The 18,728-nt window shown below is 51.8% G+C and overlaps 1 protein-coding gene across 3 annotated transcripts in view; it reads left to right on the forward strand.

Annotated features, from left to right (window-relative positions):
* The first annotated feature begins 212 nt into the window (after window positions 1-212).
* The window catches only part of SEZ6L (seizure related 6 homolog like), a 109,735-nt gene continuing 91,219 nt past the window's right edge, over window positions 213-18,728 (forward strand). For all 3 annotated transcript variants that reach the window (XM_045585652.1, XM_036449728.2, XM_045585653.1), the window contains exon 1: window positions 213-373. In XM_045585652.1, the coding sequence (XP_045441608.1) occupies window positions 283-373 (91 nt within the window). In that variant the 5' untranslated portion in view covers window positions 213-282. The remainder of the gene's footprint in view (window positions 374-18,728) is intronic.

Raw genomic sequence — 18,728 nt, forward strand, 5'->3', positions numbered from 1 at the left:
TCCCTCCCCCGCCCGCTCCGCCCGCCCGCCCGCCGGCTCCTCCTCATCCCGCCCGCCCGCCCCGCACAGCTCGGCGGCCGGAGGAGCGTTCCGTTCGCGGGCTGAGCGCACCGCCCGGCTCGTCCGCCCGCCGGGGGCTCGGCGGCTGCCCGGCCCGCACCCCCGCCCCCGCTGCCGCCTCTCCGCCCCGCTCGCCGCCCGCCCCTCCCTCCCTCCCGCGGGCTCCGGAGCCGTCCGCCGCCCGCAGCCCGGGCTCCGCGCGCCCCGCTCCCCGCAGCCACGATGCCCGCGGCCCGGCCGCCCCAGGGACTCGCCGGGGTCCCGCTGCTCCTCGCGCTGCTGCTGGGGGGCCCCGCGGCCGCCCTGGCCGGAGGTGAGCGCCGGGCGGGAGGGGTCGGGCGGAGGGAGGAGGGGGCAAAGTTGTAGCGAGTGTGTGTGTGTGGATGGGAGATGGGAGGTTGGGGGTCGCGGCCGGCCCGGGCCCCCCGCCGGGATGGGGATGGGGATGGGGACGGGGATGGGGATGGGGATGGGGATGGGGAGCGGGGCGGCTGCCCCCATGGGGGGCCTGGCGCCGCGTCCCCTCCCGCCCGCTGGCGGAGTGGAGGCGGGGGTGGGTCTGGAGGACTCGGCTGATCCCCCCTTTGCAGGTCCCCCCCCCAGAACCTCTTTGGAGAGTGGGTGGCTCCGATCCCCAGATTCCCGAGCTCCTCCCCGCGGCTGCACCGGAGCTGGCGCCAGGGAATTCTCCCCTTTTCTGGGATGAGAAGCGGGGATGGGGGTGAGGGGGGGCGACCCGCTCTGTAAGTGAGGACTGGACTCCCCAACAGCGCGACGGGAGGGGGTTGAGGGGGGCACCACGCTGCTCCCTCCCGCTCCCGGACCCCATGCCCCCCCCCACCCTGGGATGTGGGAGGGGGGGTGCCCAGGGCCCCGGTTGTAGGACCTGTCTCCGCCAAGTGTCTGTCTGTCTGGGAGCTGGACTTGGGTGTGGCTTTTGCCTGGAGGCCCCGTGGAGGGGGCTCAGGGCTCCCCGAACTTGGCCAGGGCGCCCTGGGGTGGGATGGGGGAGAGATGTTGGGTCACAGCCGGGGAACCTGAGCGGGGACTCCGCCCCCCCCCCCCTTGCTTTCTCCCGGTCACGCTCTCTCTGGTTTTGGAAAACACTATTAGGAATTGGGGGAGGGGTGCTCGGTGCTCGTCTCGCCCCCCACGTGCTGGCCGCTGGGCCTGGCCCGTGGGAAGGGGGACCCACATTTTGGTGGAGGAAGGTGGCTTCTCCCCAGACCCGAGCCGCACCCTCTTCTCCTCCATCCGCTCTGAGGTCCCCTCCCCCCAGAAAAAGTTGGGGAGGAGGTTCCTAGGGAGGGAGGGGGACAGCGCCTGACTCACCCCAAGCCGAGGGTGAGCTGGAGGGTCGGGTCAGGTCACTGGGAGACACCCTGTCTCTCCCGAAAGGTCCCAGTCACTCCCTTTGCCAGGAGCGCGCTCCCGCGTGGGGGAAGCAGGCAGGTGCAGGGGCTGCTGCCGGGCTGGGGACCATCCTGGAGCGCGCACCCCTCCGCCTGCACCGCCCTGACCTGGGGCTGATGCTGAGGGACCCCTTCTCCCCGCGGGGCGCACCCCTACTTTCAGCACCAGAGGCCGCTGACAGCTCTCCGCTCCCTGGGCCTCAAAGCTCTGGGTCCCTTTGCCTTCCACTCCTCCTCCCCAAGGCCTGGAGTGCCCTCCTCAGCATCCATCAGGCATTGTTATCCCCCCACCCCCATCCCCACCTCCATCCCCTGTAAACGGGGAGGCAGGCGTGCAGAGCGAGGGAAATAATTCATCGCCTCCCGTTTAACAAAGCCTATCACTGAAGAACGCCCCCCCGCCCCTCAGCAGGCCATGCTGGTCCCCGTGCACCCCGGGCCTGGATGGGTTCCCTGGTTGGAAAGACGGAAGGAGAGACTCCGGTTAAATAAATCGTCTCCACCACAGCAGGCCCTTCCTTAATTAGCTGTCTCTTTCCAACAATGGCTGGGTGGCCTTGAGCGGAGTCCAGATCTCCCTCCTCCCTCCGCGCCTCCTCCGCTGTGAGTCTGTGTTGTCACACACACACACACACACACACACTCACACACACACACGGTGCCTCCCAAGATCACAGTCTTCCACACACCACCCTCCAGGGGGGGAAAAAAAGAAAAAAAGAAAGACATGTTTCCACGGCACATTCTGAATGATTCTCCGAGACCAGGGTTCCTCCCACCCTGCTCGCTTTGCTGGCTCCCCACACACCATGGGCGCCTGCTCATGTTAAAAGGCGTTTTATGCTCTTGTTTCTCCTAACTCCACACGCCGGCTGGCCTGCATATATATTTTTAATTAACTTCAGGCCACCACCCAATTAAAGCCACCCGATGTCGTCCTTCGGAAGCCTCATTAATAAGCCCAGCTGTTGCGACTGGGAGCGTCTGAGTCATGAGGAGGGAGGGAGGGTGGTCACTGGGCCTTGCGGGTTCTGAGGGTGCATTGGGAAACAATGGACCTTACCCCCTCGTCTCCCCCCCCCCCCAAATAAATTCTAGTTTTTAAATTGGAGCTCAACTTCCACGAATGTCAGGTGGAGGAGGGCCGGGCCGGTCCGCTGACTCTGCCAGGCCAGCGGGTCCTCCTGTGTGTGCAGTGCAGGGAGGGAATCTCTAAGTACTTGACAGCGGGACTTGTTGCTACATTCTCATGCCGGTCACGTGACTCCCCGGGCCATTTTTGCTGTGAGGCATGAATAAGTATAAAGTGTAACTTGTTTTTTTGAAGAGGCTTCTTATTGTCTGCGATAGGCACATGGGGAATAATTGTGGCGACGTGCTAAGACTGCAGAGCCTGGGTGTAATAATTTCTTTGCTTTTTTTTTTTCTTCTTCTTCTTCTTTTTCCTTTCTCTCTCTTGAATTAATAAAGCAAATTGAATAGTGCTCAACACGCACGGATTTGCGGCTTCCTCCGAGTCCCTAATGTGCGTTGTTGTTAGATTCACTTAAAGACCATTTTCATTATGGATCGTGGTTCTCTCCCAGGGAGGGTTGGCGGCCTCTGCCAGGCGTGAGGGATTCCTCTTGTCTTCCCCGGGGGACCAGACATCGGAAAAATCATGTGGTGTGATTCTTGATCAGAGTGGCTTGTTTTCTGGTTTTGCTCGCCAGTCCATTCCTGCTAGTCAAAAAGCTATATTCCAGAGGGCTGATTGGGGCCACCATCTCCGCAGCACGCCTGTGCCGCAGACCTCCACTAGGGGCGCTCTCAGCTATGGTCGGTGGCTGAGGGCAGAGGAGGTGAATTCCGTCCCTGGAGCCAGCCGCCAGGTGTGTGCGATGCCAAAGGTCAGCAGAACGGAGCTCTGATGAGCTTGGAGATGACCTCGCTATTGCCTCTGCCCTGTCCCTTTCTGCTGACCGCTGTGGATTCTTGTTTCTCAGGGAGATATTGCCGAGGACACGGCGTGTGCTGTGCAAAGGGGGAAGGAGCGGTGGAAAGGGCAGGAGGACGCTCTGAGAAAGGCATCGTGGGAATAGAATTAAACGGTCCTTTTTATTCCAGTGGGTGCTTCCTTCATGGACCCAAGATAAAAAAAACAAAACCCACCTCCAACAACAAACAAACAAACACCCCAGAGTCCTAACCGGTGTGGCTCAGTGGATAGAGCGTCAACCTTCGGACTGAAGGGTCCTGGGTTTGATTCCAGTCAAGGGCATGTACCTTGCTTGCGGGCACATCCCCAGTGGGGGGTGTGCAATAGGCAGCTGAATCGATGTTTCTCTCTCATCCATGTTTCTAACTCTATCCCTCTCATTCCCTCTCCATAAAAACGTCAATTAAAAACAAAACAAACACCAGAGAGGCCCTGGCAGGGCTGTCCTGGGGAGTCTGGCAGAGCTGGGTGCTAGAATGAGATTTATCAGGTTCTGGGAAAGAGCTGCTGTGGTTTTGGAATCCGAGTGACCAACTTCCAGGTTTATGAGCATGTGATCTTCCCAGCTTCTCTCTGCCTTTATCTCACCATCTGTGGAATACGGGTGGGATTGACGGTCCCAGCTTGGAACATAGGTTGTAATGATGGCGTAACACTTCCTTATAAAGGTGCCTGGCACATAGTAGGTGCTCACGTAATGCTTCCTTCCATTGCTTTCCTGCTTTCCCACGAGCTAATGGCCCCTATTCATGGGTGCCAGGAAGCCAGGTCCCCGGAATTGGTGTGACCCAGCTGTGTGCATGAATATCTGGCTCATTTCGGCCAGAGACCAAGGGGTGGAGGAGGTCGGTGAGTGAGTAACCACAGCACCTCTGTGCTGCCCGTGGCCGGTGAGGATTTTTCATTGCCGGGTGCCGACCCTCTCTCTATCTTTCTAAACCCTCACACGGTCTCTCTTTGAACCTCAATACTGCCATCAGGGAGCGGCTTTCATGGTACCCACAATGTAGGATGGCAGGTTAATGTTTGGAAAGAAGACATGAGATGACATAAGACATCTACTCGAGCATGCATTTATTTATCACTTACGGAGCACGTCCTGTGTGTGCCCCTGGCCCCGTGCTGGGTGCTGGGGACATACAATGATGTCCCTGTGCCAGCTCAGGGCAGCCTAGTGAGAGAGAGCTGCAGCCGAAACCGGTGTGGCTCAGTGGACGGAGCGTCGGCCTGTGGACTGAAGGGTCCCAGGTTCAATTCCGGTCAAGGGCATGTACCTTGGTTGCGGGCACATCCCCAGTAGGGGGTGTGCAAGAGGCAGCTGATCGATGATTCTCTTTATTGATGTTTCTCACTCTCACTCTCCCTTCCTCTCTGTAAAAAAATCAATAAAATATATTAAAAGAGAGAGAGAGAGAGGGAAGGAGAGAGAGATTGAGAGCTGCAGGCAAACCACCCGCGTCCCTGCTGCCTGGTGCGTGCTTGGGGGGGAGCTCTCGGCGTGCTAGGGGTCCCACTGGTGCGTGGGTCCCGTTCGGGCCCAAGGGAGTCAGCCCAGGACTCCCTGAGTGGGGAGCAGGGGAGCTGGCCCTGAGGGGACGAGACAGGCCCCAGCAGCCAGAGGGGAGCGTTCTGTAGCCGGGCAGGAGAGATCCCAAAGGAGGCTTCCCTTCTGGAACACACCACACACCCCTGGAATCGGAGTGGGGGGACCCGGGGTGAGTGGGACGGGGAGGGAGCGGACACACAGCTCATGCGTGGGACAGATCCTCAGACCTGCCCGCTCCCCTCGCAGGCCCTGGGCTCCGGGGGCTCAGAGCGGGAACAAAGGCCCGGAGCCACGATGCTCAGTGTTGGCCACTAGAGGCTGTGGTGACACCAGAGGAAAGAGGCCTCTGGGAAGCCGGCCAGGGCCCTGGGTCTGCTCAAGTTTGCATAATCGGCTGTGACTCTGGCTCCTCTTCCCCCGCTTTGGGGGAAGGCAGGGGGTGGGGAAGGACAGGGCTGCTTTTAGGGGGCCATGAAAGGGTGGTGAGTTCCCAGGAGGTCAGCGGACCCACGTGACATCATGTACAGCGGACCCTCGACCAACGTGGGTCGTATGGGCTCTGACCTCCCCACCCGCTGAGCCGTCCAAAATCCAAGCATAACTTTCCACTCCTCCAAAACATAACGACTGAGAATCAGCTGATAATCGATAACATAAACAGTGGATTAAAACATCTCATATGTTCTATGAGTTCTATAGTGTATTCTTTTTTTTAAATATATTTTTTTAATTCTTTTTTTTTTTTTTTTTACAGAGAAGAAGGGAGAGGGATAGAGAGTTAGGAACATCGATGAGAGAGAAACATCGATCAGCTGCCTCCTGCACACCCCCTACTGGGGATGTGCCCGCAACCAAGGTGCATGCCCTTGACCGGAATCGAAACCGGGACCCTTCAGTCCGCAGGCCGACGCTCTATCCACTGAGCCAAACCGGTTGTACTGTTGATATTTGGCTCTGCTGACGAATGAGTTTGCCGACCACTGTCCTGGACAGTGAAGTCTTCCAAAACCTCCCCTGATCCGCATTCATCCACATGTTTCTTAGCCTCTATCCAACCCAGCATAAGTGCGCAGCCCATTTGTAAGAAAGATGCTAACTTACCTTTCATCTTCGTCTCCGTTGTAAGGCCGTTTCATCAGAGCCCTAAGATCTGAATTTAATTTCCAGCTCTTCCTCCTGCATCTCTGTGGCCTTCAGAAGCCTGTAGGAGCCCCGGTTCCTCGTCTGAAAATGGAAATAATGATAGTGTTGCGATGAGGGAACAGCATGAGACGATAGGTGCGAGATCACTGACGAATTCTGCAGGAGGGAAATTAGAGAGATGAAGAGAAAGGAAAATTAGAGGATGAAGAGGGAGAGACATCCACTTCGTAAAAGAGGGAAAATTCCTTTTGTGCCAACACGGAGCCATGAGACGGGCCATTGAGCAGGTCCTGGCTGAAGGCATCGTTCCTTCCTTCCAGCGGGAGCCTTGGCTGCAGGGATGTACCTTGCGGCTTAGCTCATTCCGGAATAGAAACGTTGAGGTGTGGAACCTGCCTTCTCTCCCCCTGGCAGCTGCCAGCACAGCCAATGCTCAGCCAGGAGCTTGGGAAGTGCAGCCAAGTGAGCAAAACCCCAGCTTCCGCGTCAGAACAGCCTGAGTGTAAACCTGTAGCTTCCGGCCGAAACCGGTTTGGCTCAGTGGATAAAGCATAGGCCTGCGGACTGAAAGGGTTTGATTCCTGTCAAGGGCATGTACCTTGGTTGCGAGTACATCCCCAGTAGGGGGTGTGCAGGAGGCATCTGATCAATGATTCTCTCTCATCGATGTTTCTCCCTCTAGCCCTCTCTCTTCCTCTCTGTAAAAAATCAATAAGTATATTTAAAAAAAAAAAAACACCTATAGCTTCCTGTTCATTGCATGTCACATGGCCTTGGGTCTTAGACCTTGCCTGGGGGCAATGGTCTAGATTCTGTCCAGTCGTCTCCCTGGGTGGGAGAGGCCCTGACCTGGACAGGCTTTGCAAAAACCATTTAAACATGGCACCTTCCTGGTGTCTGTAAAATGAACCCGATTGCAGAGGTGCTTCTGGGCCCTCACCCGCCTCGGTCCTCTCCCATCGTATGGAGGGAAGAGGCCTACAGACAGGAAGGGCCCACTGCCTCAAGGTCCTGTTGCAAGGGAGAGGCAGAGCTGGGACTCGAACCTCTGACTCCTACCTTCTGACTCCCATTTTAAAGTGATCCCCTCCCCCTTTTTAGAACAGCGGCCTCCCTGTGCTCCTCAGGTGTCTGTTCTGAGACCCAGAGAGATGTGGCAGCGAGCACCTTAAGGGCATCTGTCTCCATTAAAGCAGTGGCATCCGTCGCCCAAATAGGGGAGATATGTCACGGGCCGTGGCAGGGTGACGACAGAAAAGGCGCTAGTAGAAGCTGAGATCCAGCCAGAGCGCCCTCTCCCTGCTGACTTGGCACCTGAGTCTCAGAGACACCAATTGGACCAACCAGCACCTGGGAAAGGTGCCATCCAGGCAGATGGCTCCAGTCAAGCCAGCAAGAGGAGCCCACAGAGGGGGGCTGGGGAGGCGCAGGTCCCAGGCCGGGTGCCCCCCTGTGCTTCCTCGCACTCACCGGGGTTGAGGAGAGTGGCTGATGGGGGGTGAGAGCCAGGGAGGGATCACGTGATGCACAGATGGCGGGCTCAGGGCCAGCCATGGGCAGTGGTGGCTGGACAGCAGGAATGACCCAGGGGCTGGGGTAAGAGCAAGGTGGGCGGATACAGTCTCATATAGGGGGTGTGGAGCTTGGGACAAGTCTTACAGGGAAGGAGGGAGGGGGTCAGTGTCTCTGGGTGACAGTTTCCTTGTCTGGCCTCACCTCTTCCCAGTTTGGAGGTGGACATGTGCCAAAGTTCAGCATCATGGATCTGTGAGTTCGGGATGCCAGGATGGAACCTTGTAGCTTAATAAAGAATGCAGCCCTAGCCAGTTTGGCTCAGGGGATAGAGCGCCGGCCTGTGGACCAAAAGGTCTTGGGTTCGATTTTGGTCAAGGACACATGCTCAGGGTTGCGGGCTTAATCCCCAGTAGGGGGTGTGCAGGAGGCAGCCGATCAATGATTCTCTCTCATCATTGATGTTTCTATCTCCCTGTTCCACTGTGAAACCAATACAAATATATATATATATATATATATATATATATATATATATATATATATATATTTTTTTTTTTTTTTTTTTTTTTTTTTTTTTTTTTAATGAATTCAGACACTAGAGTCAGAGAGATATGGGTTTCAATCCAAGTGCGGGGTCTTAGACGAGTCACTTACCATCGGAGATGATGGGAGGGGAGAGGGAATGACGACGATGATGGCGGTGTTTATTGTTATTGTCCTTACTCTGAGCCGATTTTCTTTATTCTCACATACATCACTGCCGGCTTCCAGGAGAGGGTAGTTCAAAGGTAAGAAGGCTTGCTCACAGAGGGCCCGAGTCCCGGGTCCAGGATGTTCCTGGGACCGGCTCCACTCTTCATTTCTAGTTCCTGGCAGCCCCTTCTCCGCCATAAGATGCTCCTGGCTCCCCCTCCACTGCCTGCCTCCTGCTCCCCTCACCACAGGCCCCCCATCCCCTGCACACATGGGCCGTCCCCCCTTCTCCGGCTCCAGCTCAGCGTGCGGACTGTCTAACACGATCACCACTGCTCACACGTGGCTACTCAGGCTTCAGCCTGAATTAATCAGAATGACATTAGGATTAGAGTGCTTCAGTCCACGAACCAAATGTCAGGTGCTCAGTGGCCACACGTGGTTCACGGCCACCACACGGGAGCCCCCGGGGGAGAGAGCATGTCCATGTTGACAGCAGGTCTGGCTGGGCAGCGCTGATGCACAGATGCACCTCCCAACACTGACCCCCACCCCACGCCCCCACTCCTGCCCCGAGGAACATGGCTTCTCCTGCTCAGGTAACAGGTTGGCTGTCCGTGTTTGATCCAACCACCTGTGGCTGGAGAGGGCAGCACGCCAAGGGGCGTACCACAGCGCCCCTTGGGGCTGTGCTGTGGGCTGAGGGACCGCTAATGATATCCACGCTTGCTCTGCTGGCCTTGATAGCTGCTTCCCCCGCCCTTTCAATTTGCCAGGATGTAGCCCTGGAACCCTCCTGCCAGCCCATCCATATTCATCAAGTGCTTCGCTGATAACATCCGAGGGCGAGGAGAGCCAGAACCACAGGGTGCGGGAACCGGGGCCTCTGTCTCTGCTCCTCCCAGGACAGGGAGATTCTTGGGGTCAAGGGCTGATGCTTTTTTTTTTTTAGTCTTCACCTGAGAATATGTTTTTCACAGATTTTAGAGGGTGGGGGGAGAGCGAGCTGGGAAGGGGGGAGAGGAGAGAGAGAGAGACATCCATGTGAGAGGGAAATGTCTATTGATCGTTCCTTCAACGTCTCATTCCCTAGTCTCCCGGCCAGGCCCCCACCTCCATGCCTCCCTTGAAAGCAGGTTCATCAGGTTGTAAAGCTCATTTGGGCCAAACCCTTCGGAAATGGATGCAGACTACATGGAATCGGGCCTAGGATTCCAGGGCTTCAGGAAGGAAAATTTGCCTAACTTATGGCATAAATAATTTTTTTAAATGATGTGCTGGGGCCAGGTTTTGTACTTTTGCTTCAGGTGGGGTTCAAAACAACATCTTGTTGTTGGGGCTGCTTTTGAGAAAAATCTCAGTCCACATGTGTCAGTGTAGGCATGTTCCTTGGCCTTTCTGTGAAATGAGGGTGCTGGATGGACCCCTGCATCACAGGACTGTCATGAGGAGTCAGGAGTTGACCTTGTTAACTCATAGAATAGTAGTTGTCGCACGGTAGGAGCTCAGTAACTATAGTAACGCGAATATCATGTGATCAGACATGTCATCGCCATTCGTCAAGCATATGTCTAGTCCTACGCTTGCTATCATAGGCAAGTCAGAAGGGTGCGGCATTTCTGTGTACCCAGCTCAGGGCCTAGATCCAGGTTAGCTCAGAGCAGGTGTCCAGTCACCCGATGCCTGGACCACTGGATTATCTTCACCGTTAACCACTTTGCCACAGATGCAGGACTTGTAAGCCTTCCTCCTCTTCTACACTCTGACACCCTCCAAGGCAGGGACTACGTCTCATTTGGCTCTCAATCCCCACCGCTTAACGATACATCCAACAGAAGCCCCGTGAATGCAGAGTTGTTGAATGAATGAATGAATGAATGAATGCTGAAATGTAATTATTCTTCGATCGAGTGCAGGAAATGCTTGCTAGTGACCCATGTGGTTGTCTTCTGCAAAGACTAAGAACTCCTTATGTCCATGCCACCAACGTCTGGCTCAGAGCATGACGGGGGAAGCGGGGGCAGAGGAGCTTTGCTGATGAAACCAAGTTCTCCTTGTCTCAAGACCCCTTGCTTTTTATTAACACAAATTGTCCTAAGGCAAGGTGGAGATATACACTGAAAAGGGTAGGGTTTCATACAGAAGCATTGTCAGATTGGGGAATTGCCTTCGGCTGTTCAGCTGTTTGGCCAACAGGAGGCAATAACATGTAGATTAAAGATGCCTTGAGCTGTCAGCAAGCAATCATCCTTTTCAGGTTTGGAGAAATGCCTTTAGCCATTCCCAACAGGTGACAACATATGTGACTCAGCCCTTGTTGAGTCCCCAAGTTCCATCAATCTTTCAATGAAACTCTTGCAATTATGACAATGCTGGAATTGGCTTCTGGCACTCACCCACCCTCCTTTCTAGAAAAAAAAAGAAAAGAAAAGAAAAAGAAAATTTAGGTGACACTCTTAAGAGACCTTCCATAATCAGCCCTTCATAGATGACAGATGAGAAAATGCCATCGGGGCCTGCTGAGAGCAATGTTTCTGACTTCTCTTATGGCCACAATATGTTAGCACTTTGTCCTCTTGTGCATGTGGGAAAATGCATCCTGAGCAGAATCGCAGGGGATTATATAGATGTACCTGGATGTGTGTATATGCATTCTAGGGCTGACACAGCTATAAAAGATGTGCTGGGTGACCTTGGGCCGATCTCTGTCCCTCTCTGGGCCTCAGCTTCTCCATTTATACCATGGAGTGGCTTGCACTGAATCAGTACTTTTCCAAAATGGACTGTGAGTTACAAAATCCCATGGGGAGCTTTTAAAGACACAGATGCACAGGGTGCAGTCCTGCCTACAACCTTAGGAAGCTCCACACATGCCCACCAGGGACTTCTGATGCATCAGTAAATTGTGCCTGTGTTCTTTGACCCCTAAACTATGACCTTCGATGATTCCTTTGTTCCTAACCATTATGCGTACCAGCTGTGTGCCAGGCAGACGCCAGCCCATTACTTTATCTCAGGTATGGTAGAGAGGATTATCCCCATTTTACAGTAGTAGCTACTGGGCCTGGAGATGTTCAATGACTTTTGTTTAAGGTCACCCAGATCTAGTAAGACCCAGATCAGAGCAATGATTTTTGAGTCTGAGTAACCTGAAAAGAATGAACTGCTTTTCTGTGGTGTGGGTGTGGGTGAGAGTCCACTCACCATGTTCCCAACCTGAGGACAGTCCATAACAGGGATAGAAAAGGTGAGCCAGCTGGGAAATTCACTGACTCAACCACAAAGAGCAAATCTATACTAATAAAAGGGTAATATGCTAATTAGACTAAATGTCCTTCTGGACAAAGCCATGGTGGTGGGGGCCGAGGCAGACTCAGTTAGGGGCAATCAGGCCGGTGGGGGAGAGCAGTCAGGGGTGATCAGGCTGGCAGGGGAGAGTGGTTAGGGGCGATCAGGCAGAGGCAGAGTTGCTAGGGGTGATCAGGCTGGGAGACAGGTGAGCTGTTAGGAGCCAGCAGTCCCAGATTGCGAAAGGGATCCTGGATTGGAGAGGGTGCAGGTGCTGAGGGACACACCCCCAATGATGAATTTGGTGCACCGGGCCTCTAATATTTAATGAGTGTCCACTGTGTGGGCTCCCAAAAGAGGAGAAATAATTGTCTGCATGGGCCCAGGAAATGAGTTGCAGAGGGTAAAGAAGGGCCCTTGGAACTTAGGAAAAAGAAAGGCAAAGAGCAAAGGAAAGGGGAAAAGGAGAGGGAGGGAGAGAGAGAGAGAGAGAGAGAGAGAGAGAGAGAGAGAGAGAGAGAGAGAGAACACACCAAATAAATGTAGAGAGAGAGAGAGAGAGAGAGAGAGAGAGAGAGAGAGAGAGAGAGAGAACACACCAAATAAATGTACCCCATGGAGTGTGTGATGGATCGCACACAGCTCTCCAACAGGCAGGCACAGGTTGGCCGTGCATGGGACAGCCCCCTCACATGACTGATGCTGTCTTCAGCCCTTTATGCTGCTCCTGTGCTTGCCAGGGGCAGGCTGAGCCAAGGACATGTTAGCACACAGGCTCCAACCCTTGGAGTGGCCAAGGACAGGTCGCCAGAGTTTGTGCAGCTGTCTTTCCCCCCGGGCTTGGGAAAATTCACTGATTCAACCGCGGACAGCAAATCTGTAATGCGTGTCTGCTGTGCGGGCATTGGAAGACCTAACCAAACACCACTGTGGCGAGAGTTTCGAGAACAGAGAAGGAAGTGGGCAACAGGAAGTCATGAGGAGGCTGGCTCCGATCCTATGGGGCAGGGAGGCTGCCGGCAGGTGTAGAGTTTATTCTCGGGTGCTCAGAAGCCATAGCAAGCAGGGCAGGGGCCTGTCCTGGTTTGGTAACAATGACTACACAATAAAGGGGCATTATTTAGGAGGCCCTGGCAGACAGGACTTGAAGGAGTTAATTCCACCTCACACCTGTCCCCATGAAACAGGCTCCTGCCTCCCTGTTAGTGTCTGGAACCATTGCAGTTCAATCTTTTTTTTTTTTTTTTTTTTTTTTTTTTATAGATTTTTTACAGAGAGGAAGGGAGAGGGATAGAGAGTCAGAAACATCCATGAGAAAGAGTCATCGATCAGCTGCTTCTTGCACACCCCCTACTGGGGATGTGCCCGCAACCAAGGTACATGCCCTTGACCGTAATCAAACCCAGGACCTTTCAGTCCGCAGGCCGATGCTCTATCCACTGAGCCAAACCAGTTTTGGCCCGTTCAGTCTTGCTTAGCCCTCCTCTCCTGCACAATCCTTCCCCAGCTAGATGCAAGGGAGCTCTCTGCTCTGAGCTTGCTCAAAAGTCACCAATATGTGCATCTCTTGATCCTATGGCTATATTTAAAACATCCCACGTACCCACTGACTTGCCCCCTCACCCCTGGCCTGATGCTTTGAAAGGCTTTCTTCGTCCTCCCCATGGTAGCGAGATCACAGGGAAGGCGACAGAAAGGAGAGGGGAGAGAATATGAAATTGGACAGATGATGACTAAAGCCACCCTCCCTCTCCTCTCCAGCCCTGATCAGGCGGCACCAAATGGATCTTAGATATATTATTACCAGGGCCTCTCCGTTTAATGTAGGCCCGACATCACTGGGTAAATTAAATGACATTTATAATACAGCTTAACTATAAAAATGTGCTTGGGGCAGAAATTAGACATCCCCGGCCTTCTTCTAGCAAAAGACATTTTTACAAATGCATAGAGCACCTGAGCCAATTTGGAGGCCCTGTCATTTTGATTTAGAGCCAGGGAAGTGGGGCCGATCCCAAAAGAGGAGAAACAATTGCCTGGTTGAGAAAGACTTTTCAAATTCTGGATCTTATCGCTAACCTGCTGTGGACTCAGAAGCATCATGTAGAGTAAACCATTGACCCATGAATGAGACCTGGGACCCTTCCTCACTTGCATAACCCTTGAATCCCTAATGAGTTCCACATGTGCTCTCTTCCAGGCAGTGTTCCCTGCCCCTCTGAGCAGGGTGAGGAACATCTCAGTGGAGCCCTTATATTCACTTTGTCTCAGTTAGCTACTGCTGCATAACAAAACACCACCCCCCCACCAAAGCTTATTGGGTTAAAATAACAACCACCTATTCGTTATCTCCCATGATTCCATGGTTTGTCTGGGCTCAGCTTGGAGATCCTTCTGGTCCATGTGGTGTTGTTGACCTAGGCTGGAAAGGCCAAGGGGATCACCCATATGTCTGGCAGCTTCAGCTGCTTATCCCCTGAGCGTCTCCCTTTTCCCTCCTGTGGCCTGTCCATGTGACTTGGGCCCCTCCCAGCTTGCCAGCTGGATTCTATTCCAAGAGCCAAGGCAAAAGCTGAAGATCTTTTAAGGGCCAGCTTCAGAGGTTGCACAGTGCGTTTTCTTGGTCAAGACTAGTCACACTGCCAGCTCAGATTCAAGGGCAGAGGAAGTAGAGCTCAGTCTTAATGGGCAGAAACTTGGCAGCCATCTGTAATCTACCTCTTGGACCGATTCAGGATCTATTGTAGCATGGATTGTGTTAGTCCATATGCTTGGCAGCTGCTGTGCTCAATTGTCAGTTTGTGCCTGTGTCTCCTTGTATAATTCATTTTAGGTAAAAGGAAGTACTGTTGGTTCAGGTTCGATACCGAGGCCACAGTCCTGTGTGGGACATTCTTAACCCAGGAAATTAGTGCGAAATATAGCAGGAATCTAAGGACCAACATTATATCTTTTATACTAGCAGGGGTAATAATAATAATAGCAGTCATAATGATGATTAATAGTAGTAAGTATCAACAGTAGTATAATTCCTACAGCTCTAGTACTAATAATTGTACTACTGCCTTACACTTAAGCAGGATTTAGCCATTTAATAGCATCTTTATTTCTGTTATCTCACACTACTACCTAACAATCTCATGAAATGCCCTGGGAGGGCTTTGGTTATAATCTCAAGTTTATAAATGCGGAAACTAAGCCTGAAAAGGGATGAAAAACTTACAATGGTATCATTTATTGAAGACCTACTATGTGCTGTCAATATACATCAATTTGATTTCCTTCTCCTACCAAAGGCGGAAGGGAGATGCTATTATTGTCACAGTAAGCAACTGCCTCCTGTTTGATGAGAATAAGGAAAATATGCCATCAGCTAAGTCCCTTCCTTTTTCTGATCCTGTTTCTTCGTCTGTAAAATGAGCAGGTTGCACTAAAGGATCTCTTGGGACCCTTGAGTCCTCATACTCAAGGAATTGTGAGAAAATTTCAATGGCTTTAGTAACAGCTTGGAAGTTAGGCGACAAGGCACATCTAACTTAGGGAGTGATATTGAGCAAATAACTTTATCCATCCTTGCCTACCCATCCATCTGCCTATTCATCCATCCATCAACCTGTCTATCCATCACAACATATTTTCATTCATTCATCTGTTGATGAATCTATCCACTCATCCTCACATCCTTTCATCTATCCATCAACCTATCCATTCATCAGCTCATCCTTTGCGAGACCATTTTAAGACCTTGGTTTGCCCTAGGCCCCAAATTCACGTTATGCCAGACACGTGAAATGCATTTTTTATTGAAACATTTTACAGGAAATATTAAAGTTATGCTTTTGGAATTATTTTGTTACCACAGTAACTCCCTCAATTTATATTCATCTCAATTTCTTGAAAAATCATCAAGAACACTCAGGAAATCTCATGAAATGAGACTCTAACCCATCAGTGCTTTTCAAACATAATGAAACTTTTATGAACACTGAATTTCAAAAAATACTGAGGTTGACATAAATGGTGTGTTGTGGAGGCATTTAATTTAAGCCCTTATTAATTTTGCTTGTTCGGTTTTCTTTCACTGTGTTGGAGCCAATATATTGTTTTTAGCTCTCAGACATTTTCATGGGCTCTTAAAAGAAATAAAAAGAAGTATAGGCCTCAGGCTCTGATGGATAAAATAAGCCCACTTTCCAAATCTTTTACTATCCTTCCTGAGTTTCTCAGCTCCCAGTTGAATGAGAGGAGGGAGGTCAGGCAAATGAGCTATCTGGTCAACCCAAGATTGTGCGATGCATGAAGGAAACACAACATGAATCCCAATACAGCACAACAAAGAGATTTCTTTCCGTTTACCCTCCACCCCTTCAGGCACTTCTGTTCTAAATTAGAAACAATAATTCTGGACTGATGAGAGAGAAAACGAAAGGCAGTTTCAAGCACTCGTCATAAATTATAATGAATACCTCCTCTACTAAGGAGCGTTTTGATTACTTTCTGAAATGCGCAGTAGCAGATTTATCTTTTCTGATCACATCGGGAACATTTTTTTCCCCCATCGAAAAAGAAGGTTTCAAGAAATGCTGAAAGGTTTAGGATAATGAAGGCAAATTGCTCTTACAACAGCAGGCAGTTGTGAGCAGTTTGTGGGTCTTTGAACATGGAAAAAATGAGAGAATTTCCCGGGGGGAGGGAAAAAAACCCCACAATTTGTCATTAGAAAATCCATCTGAGAAAAACATGGCTGGATGCCTGTGGAATACACATGAATCAGGACCCTTGGTGAACAGGCTAATCCCCATCCTTACTTACCGATGAAGCAGGCGTGACTCGGAGAGATCACTTGCCCAAAAATCTCACAGCAAACTTCAGGTCAAGGCCAAGAGCTGACCCTGGCTTGGCTGTCTTTTTCTCTCCTAGCGTCCTAAAACAGTGGGAAATACGTCAATTTTTTTTTAAAAGGTACTCTTTTTTTTACAACATAATATCTTTTCTTCCTTTGACATTTTTGAACATTTGGGAGATGTGTAGAGAAAGTTAAATACCCCACCGCCACCCCACTGCACCCACAAAACCTATGTTAACAGCCAATGCGAATCTTTTCTTCCCTTTGTTACCACTTTGAAAAGCAATTTTCTCTTTATGTTTCTATATGCTCCTGGAGTCTCTCTGTAATGTTTAGATTTTCCATGGCATTCAATTTTGCTCAATTCCCTGTAGCTGTTTGGGTCAAATTCTTCTAGGAGTAATTGCCACGCCGGGGAACACGGTGCTGTGTGTGTACCACGCACCCACGATGGGTGTCTTTTTATTGTCAGGAACTGAGCTGGTTGTGGATGGAAAGAAGTTGTTTAGGACAGAAGGACCCCAGCCCCCGGGAAGACTCAGGGGCTGATTAATGGGGAGGACAGATGCATAAGCAGGCAATGTGGACAAAGAGCAATGTGTCCTGTGATAGGAATGAGCTGCAAAAGCCCAAGGATACAGCGATCCAGGCTGGGGTTTGGGGAGGGCTTCCTGGAGGAGATGATTCCTGAGCTGAATTCCAAAGGCCGAGTCACAGTTGGCGAAATGAAGATGGGAGCCAGAAAGGCACTGGAGGCTCAGCTTAGAAGAGCAAGCTCAGCCCTAACCAGTTTGGCTCAGTGGATAGAGCGTTGGCCTGTGGACTGAAAGGTCCCAGGTTCAATTCCAGTCAAGGGCATTTGGTTGCGAGCACATCCCCAGTTGGGGGTGTGCAGGAGGCAGCTGATCGATGTTTCTAACTCTCTATCCCTTTTTCTTCCTCTCTGTAAAAAAAAAATCAATTAAAATAAAGGGAAGAAGAAGAGCAAGCTCAAAGGTTGGAGGCAAGAACTTTGAGACCTTTATACTAGCAGCAGAAATAATAATAGCAGTCATAATGGGCCTGAAAACTACCTCTGCCACTAGACCATACTCCCACAATTCCCCTTTAACATCTGGGAAAGACAGGCCTCTTTGAGGCTCTGGTGCTGTTACACAGGCGATTAGCTCATTCTGCTGTCCTTCTTGGCCTTTATAGAAGCCAGTGGTATTGTCTAAGGTGATTATCATGCGGACGTTGGTTATAACCAGTGCATCCGGAAGCTAAGGTGTGCATCCGGAAGCTAAGATGCACATCAAATGTGCACGTGACGCTCTGTCCCCACCCCTGAGTTCAGACATCCTTACCTTAGCACTTGCTAGTTGGCAAGCCTGGACTGCAGCTCACTGACGGATCCACAGTGGCTTGCATCCAGGCCACACTGAGGATATTTGGGAATCTGCCTATGAATCAACCGTCGGGCAATGCAGCCGGTTCTCAGAACAGGGTTGGGGGATTGTGATGGCATGAGGGAACCCTGGAGGTAGAGAGGAAGCAGAACCCAATTCCTAAGAGCTTGCACTCTTGCTCAATCTTTGCCTCTCCTATCGATCCCAGCTCTCCCACTTACAAGCTGTGTAGCCTGGAGCCAATGACCCTGGAAGGGCCTTGGTGTAGATACAAATCCATGTAAAGATCTTGATAGAGTCACACACACACACACACTCACACACCCTCGGTGCTCAACAAATGGTAGCTGTTGCTGTTAGCTTATTTTAAGTTCCCTCAGGCCTCCCAGAACTGTTTGGGGCCAGCTATTTCCGCCAACACAGTCTTTTCAACAAAGGTCTGTGTTGGGCACAAAGCGATGGGAGAGGCAGGAGGCTGGCGAGCATCTCAAACGCCCGCCCGGCAGGGCCTCCCAGGCACCATCAGGAATGACTCAGTGTGGGAGTTATTTTGGTTCAGCCTTTGTCTGCCCTGCTCTGGTTGTTCAGATAACCGAACTGGGCCTGACTTCAGACTGATCTCTCCTCCAGGCTGACCTCCAGTTCTCAAGCCGCCTTGGGTACGCCTGCTGCCTGGGAGTGAGGTAGTCCCCTCACGACCAAAGCAGGGAGGGAGGGGAGATGTTGCCACCCTCTCCAAGGGATTAGGAGTGACATTGTGATGCGAAGCCCAGCGGTGAGAGTCGGAGTGAGCTTTGTTCTCATTTCAGTCTCTCCGCTGCCTGTCTCATCAGCTCCTCTCTCTGGACCTCAGTTTTCT

Source organism: Pipistrellus kuhlii, unplaced genomic scaffold (genome assembly GCF_014108245.1).
Source record: "Pipistrellus kuhlii isolate mPipKuh1 unplaced genomic scaffold, mPipKuh1.p scaffold_m20_p_20, whole genome shotgun sequence".
In the NCBI taxonomy this organism is placed as follows: Eukaryota; Metazoa; Chordata; class Mammalia; order Chiroptera; family Vespertilionidae; genus Pipistrellus; species Pipistrellus kuhlii.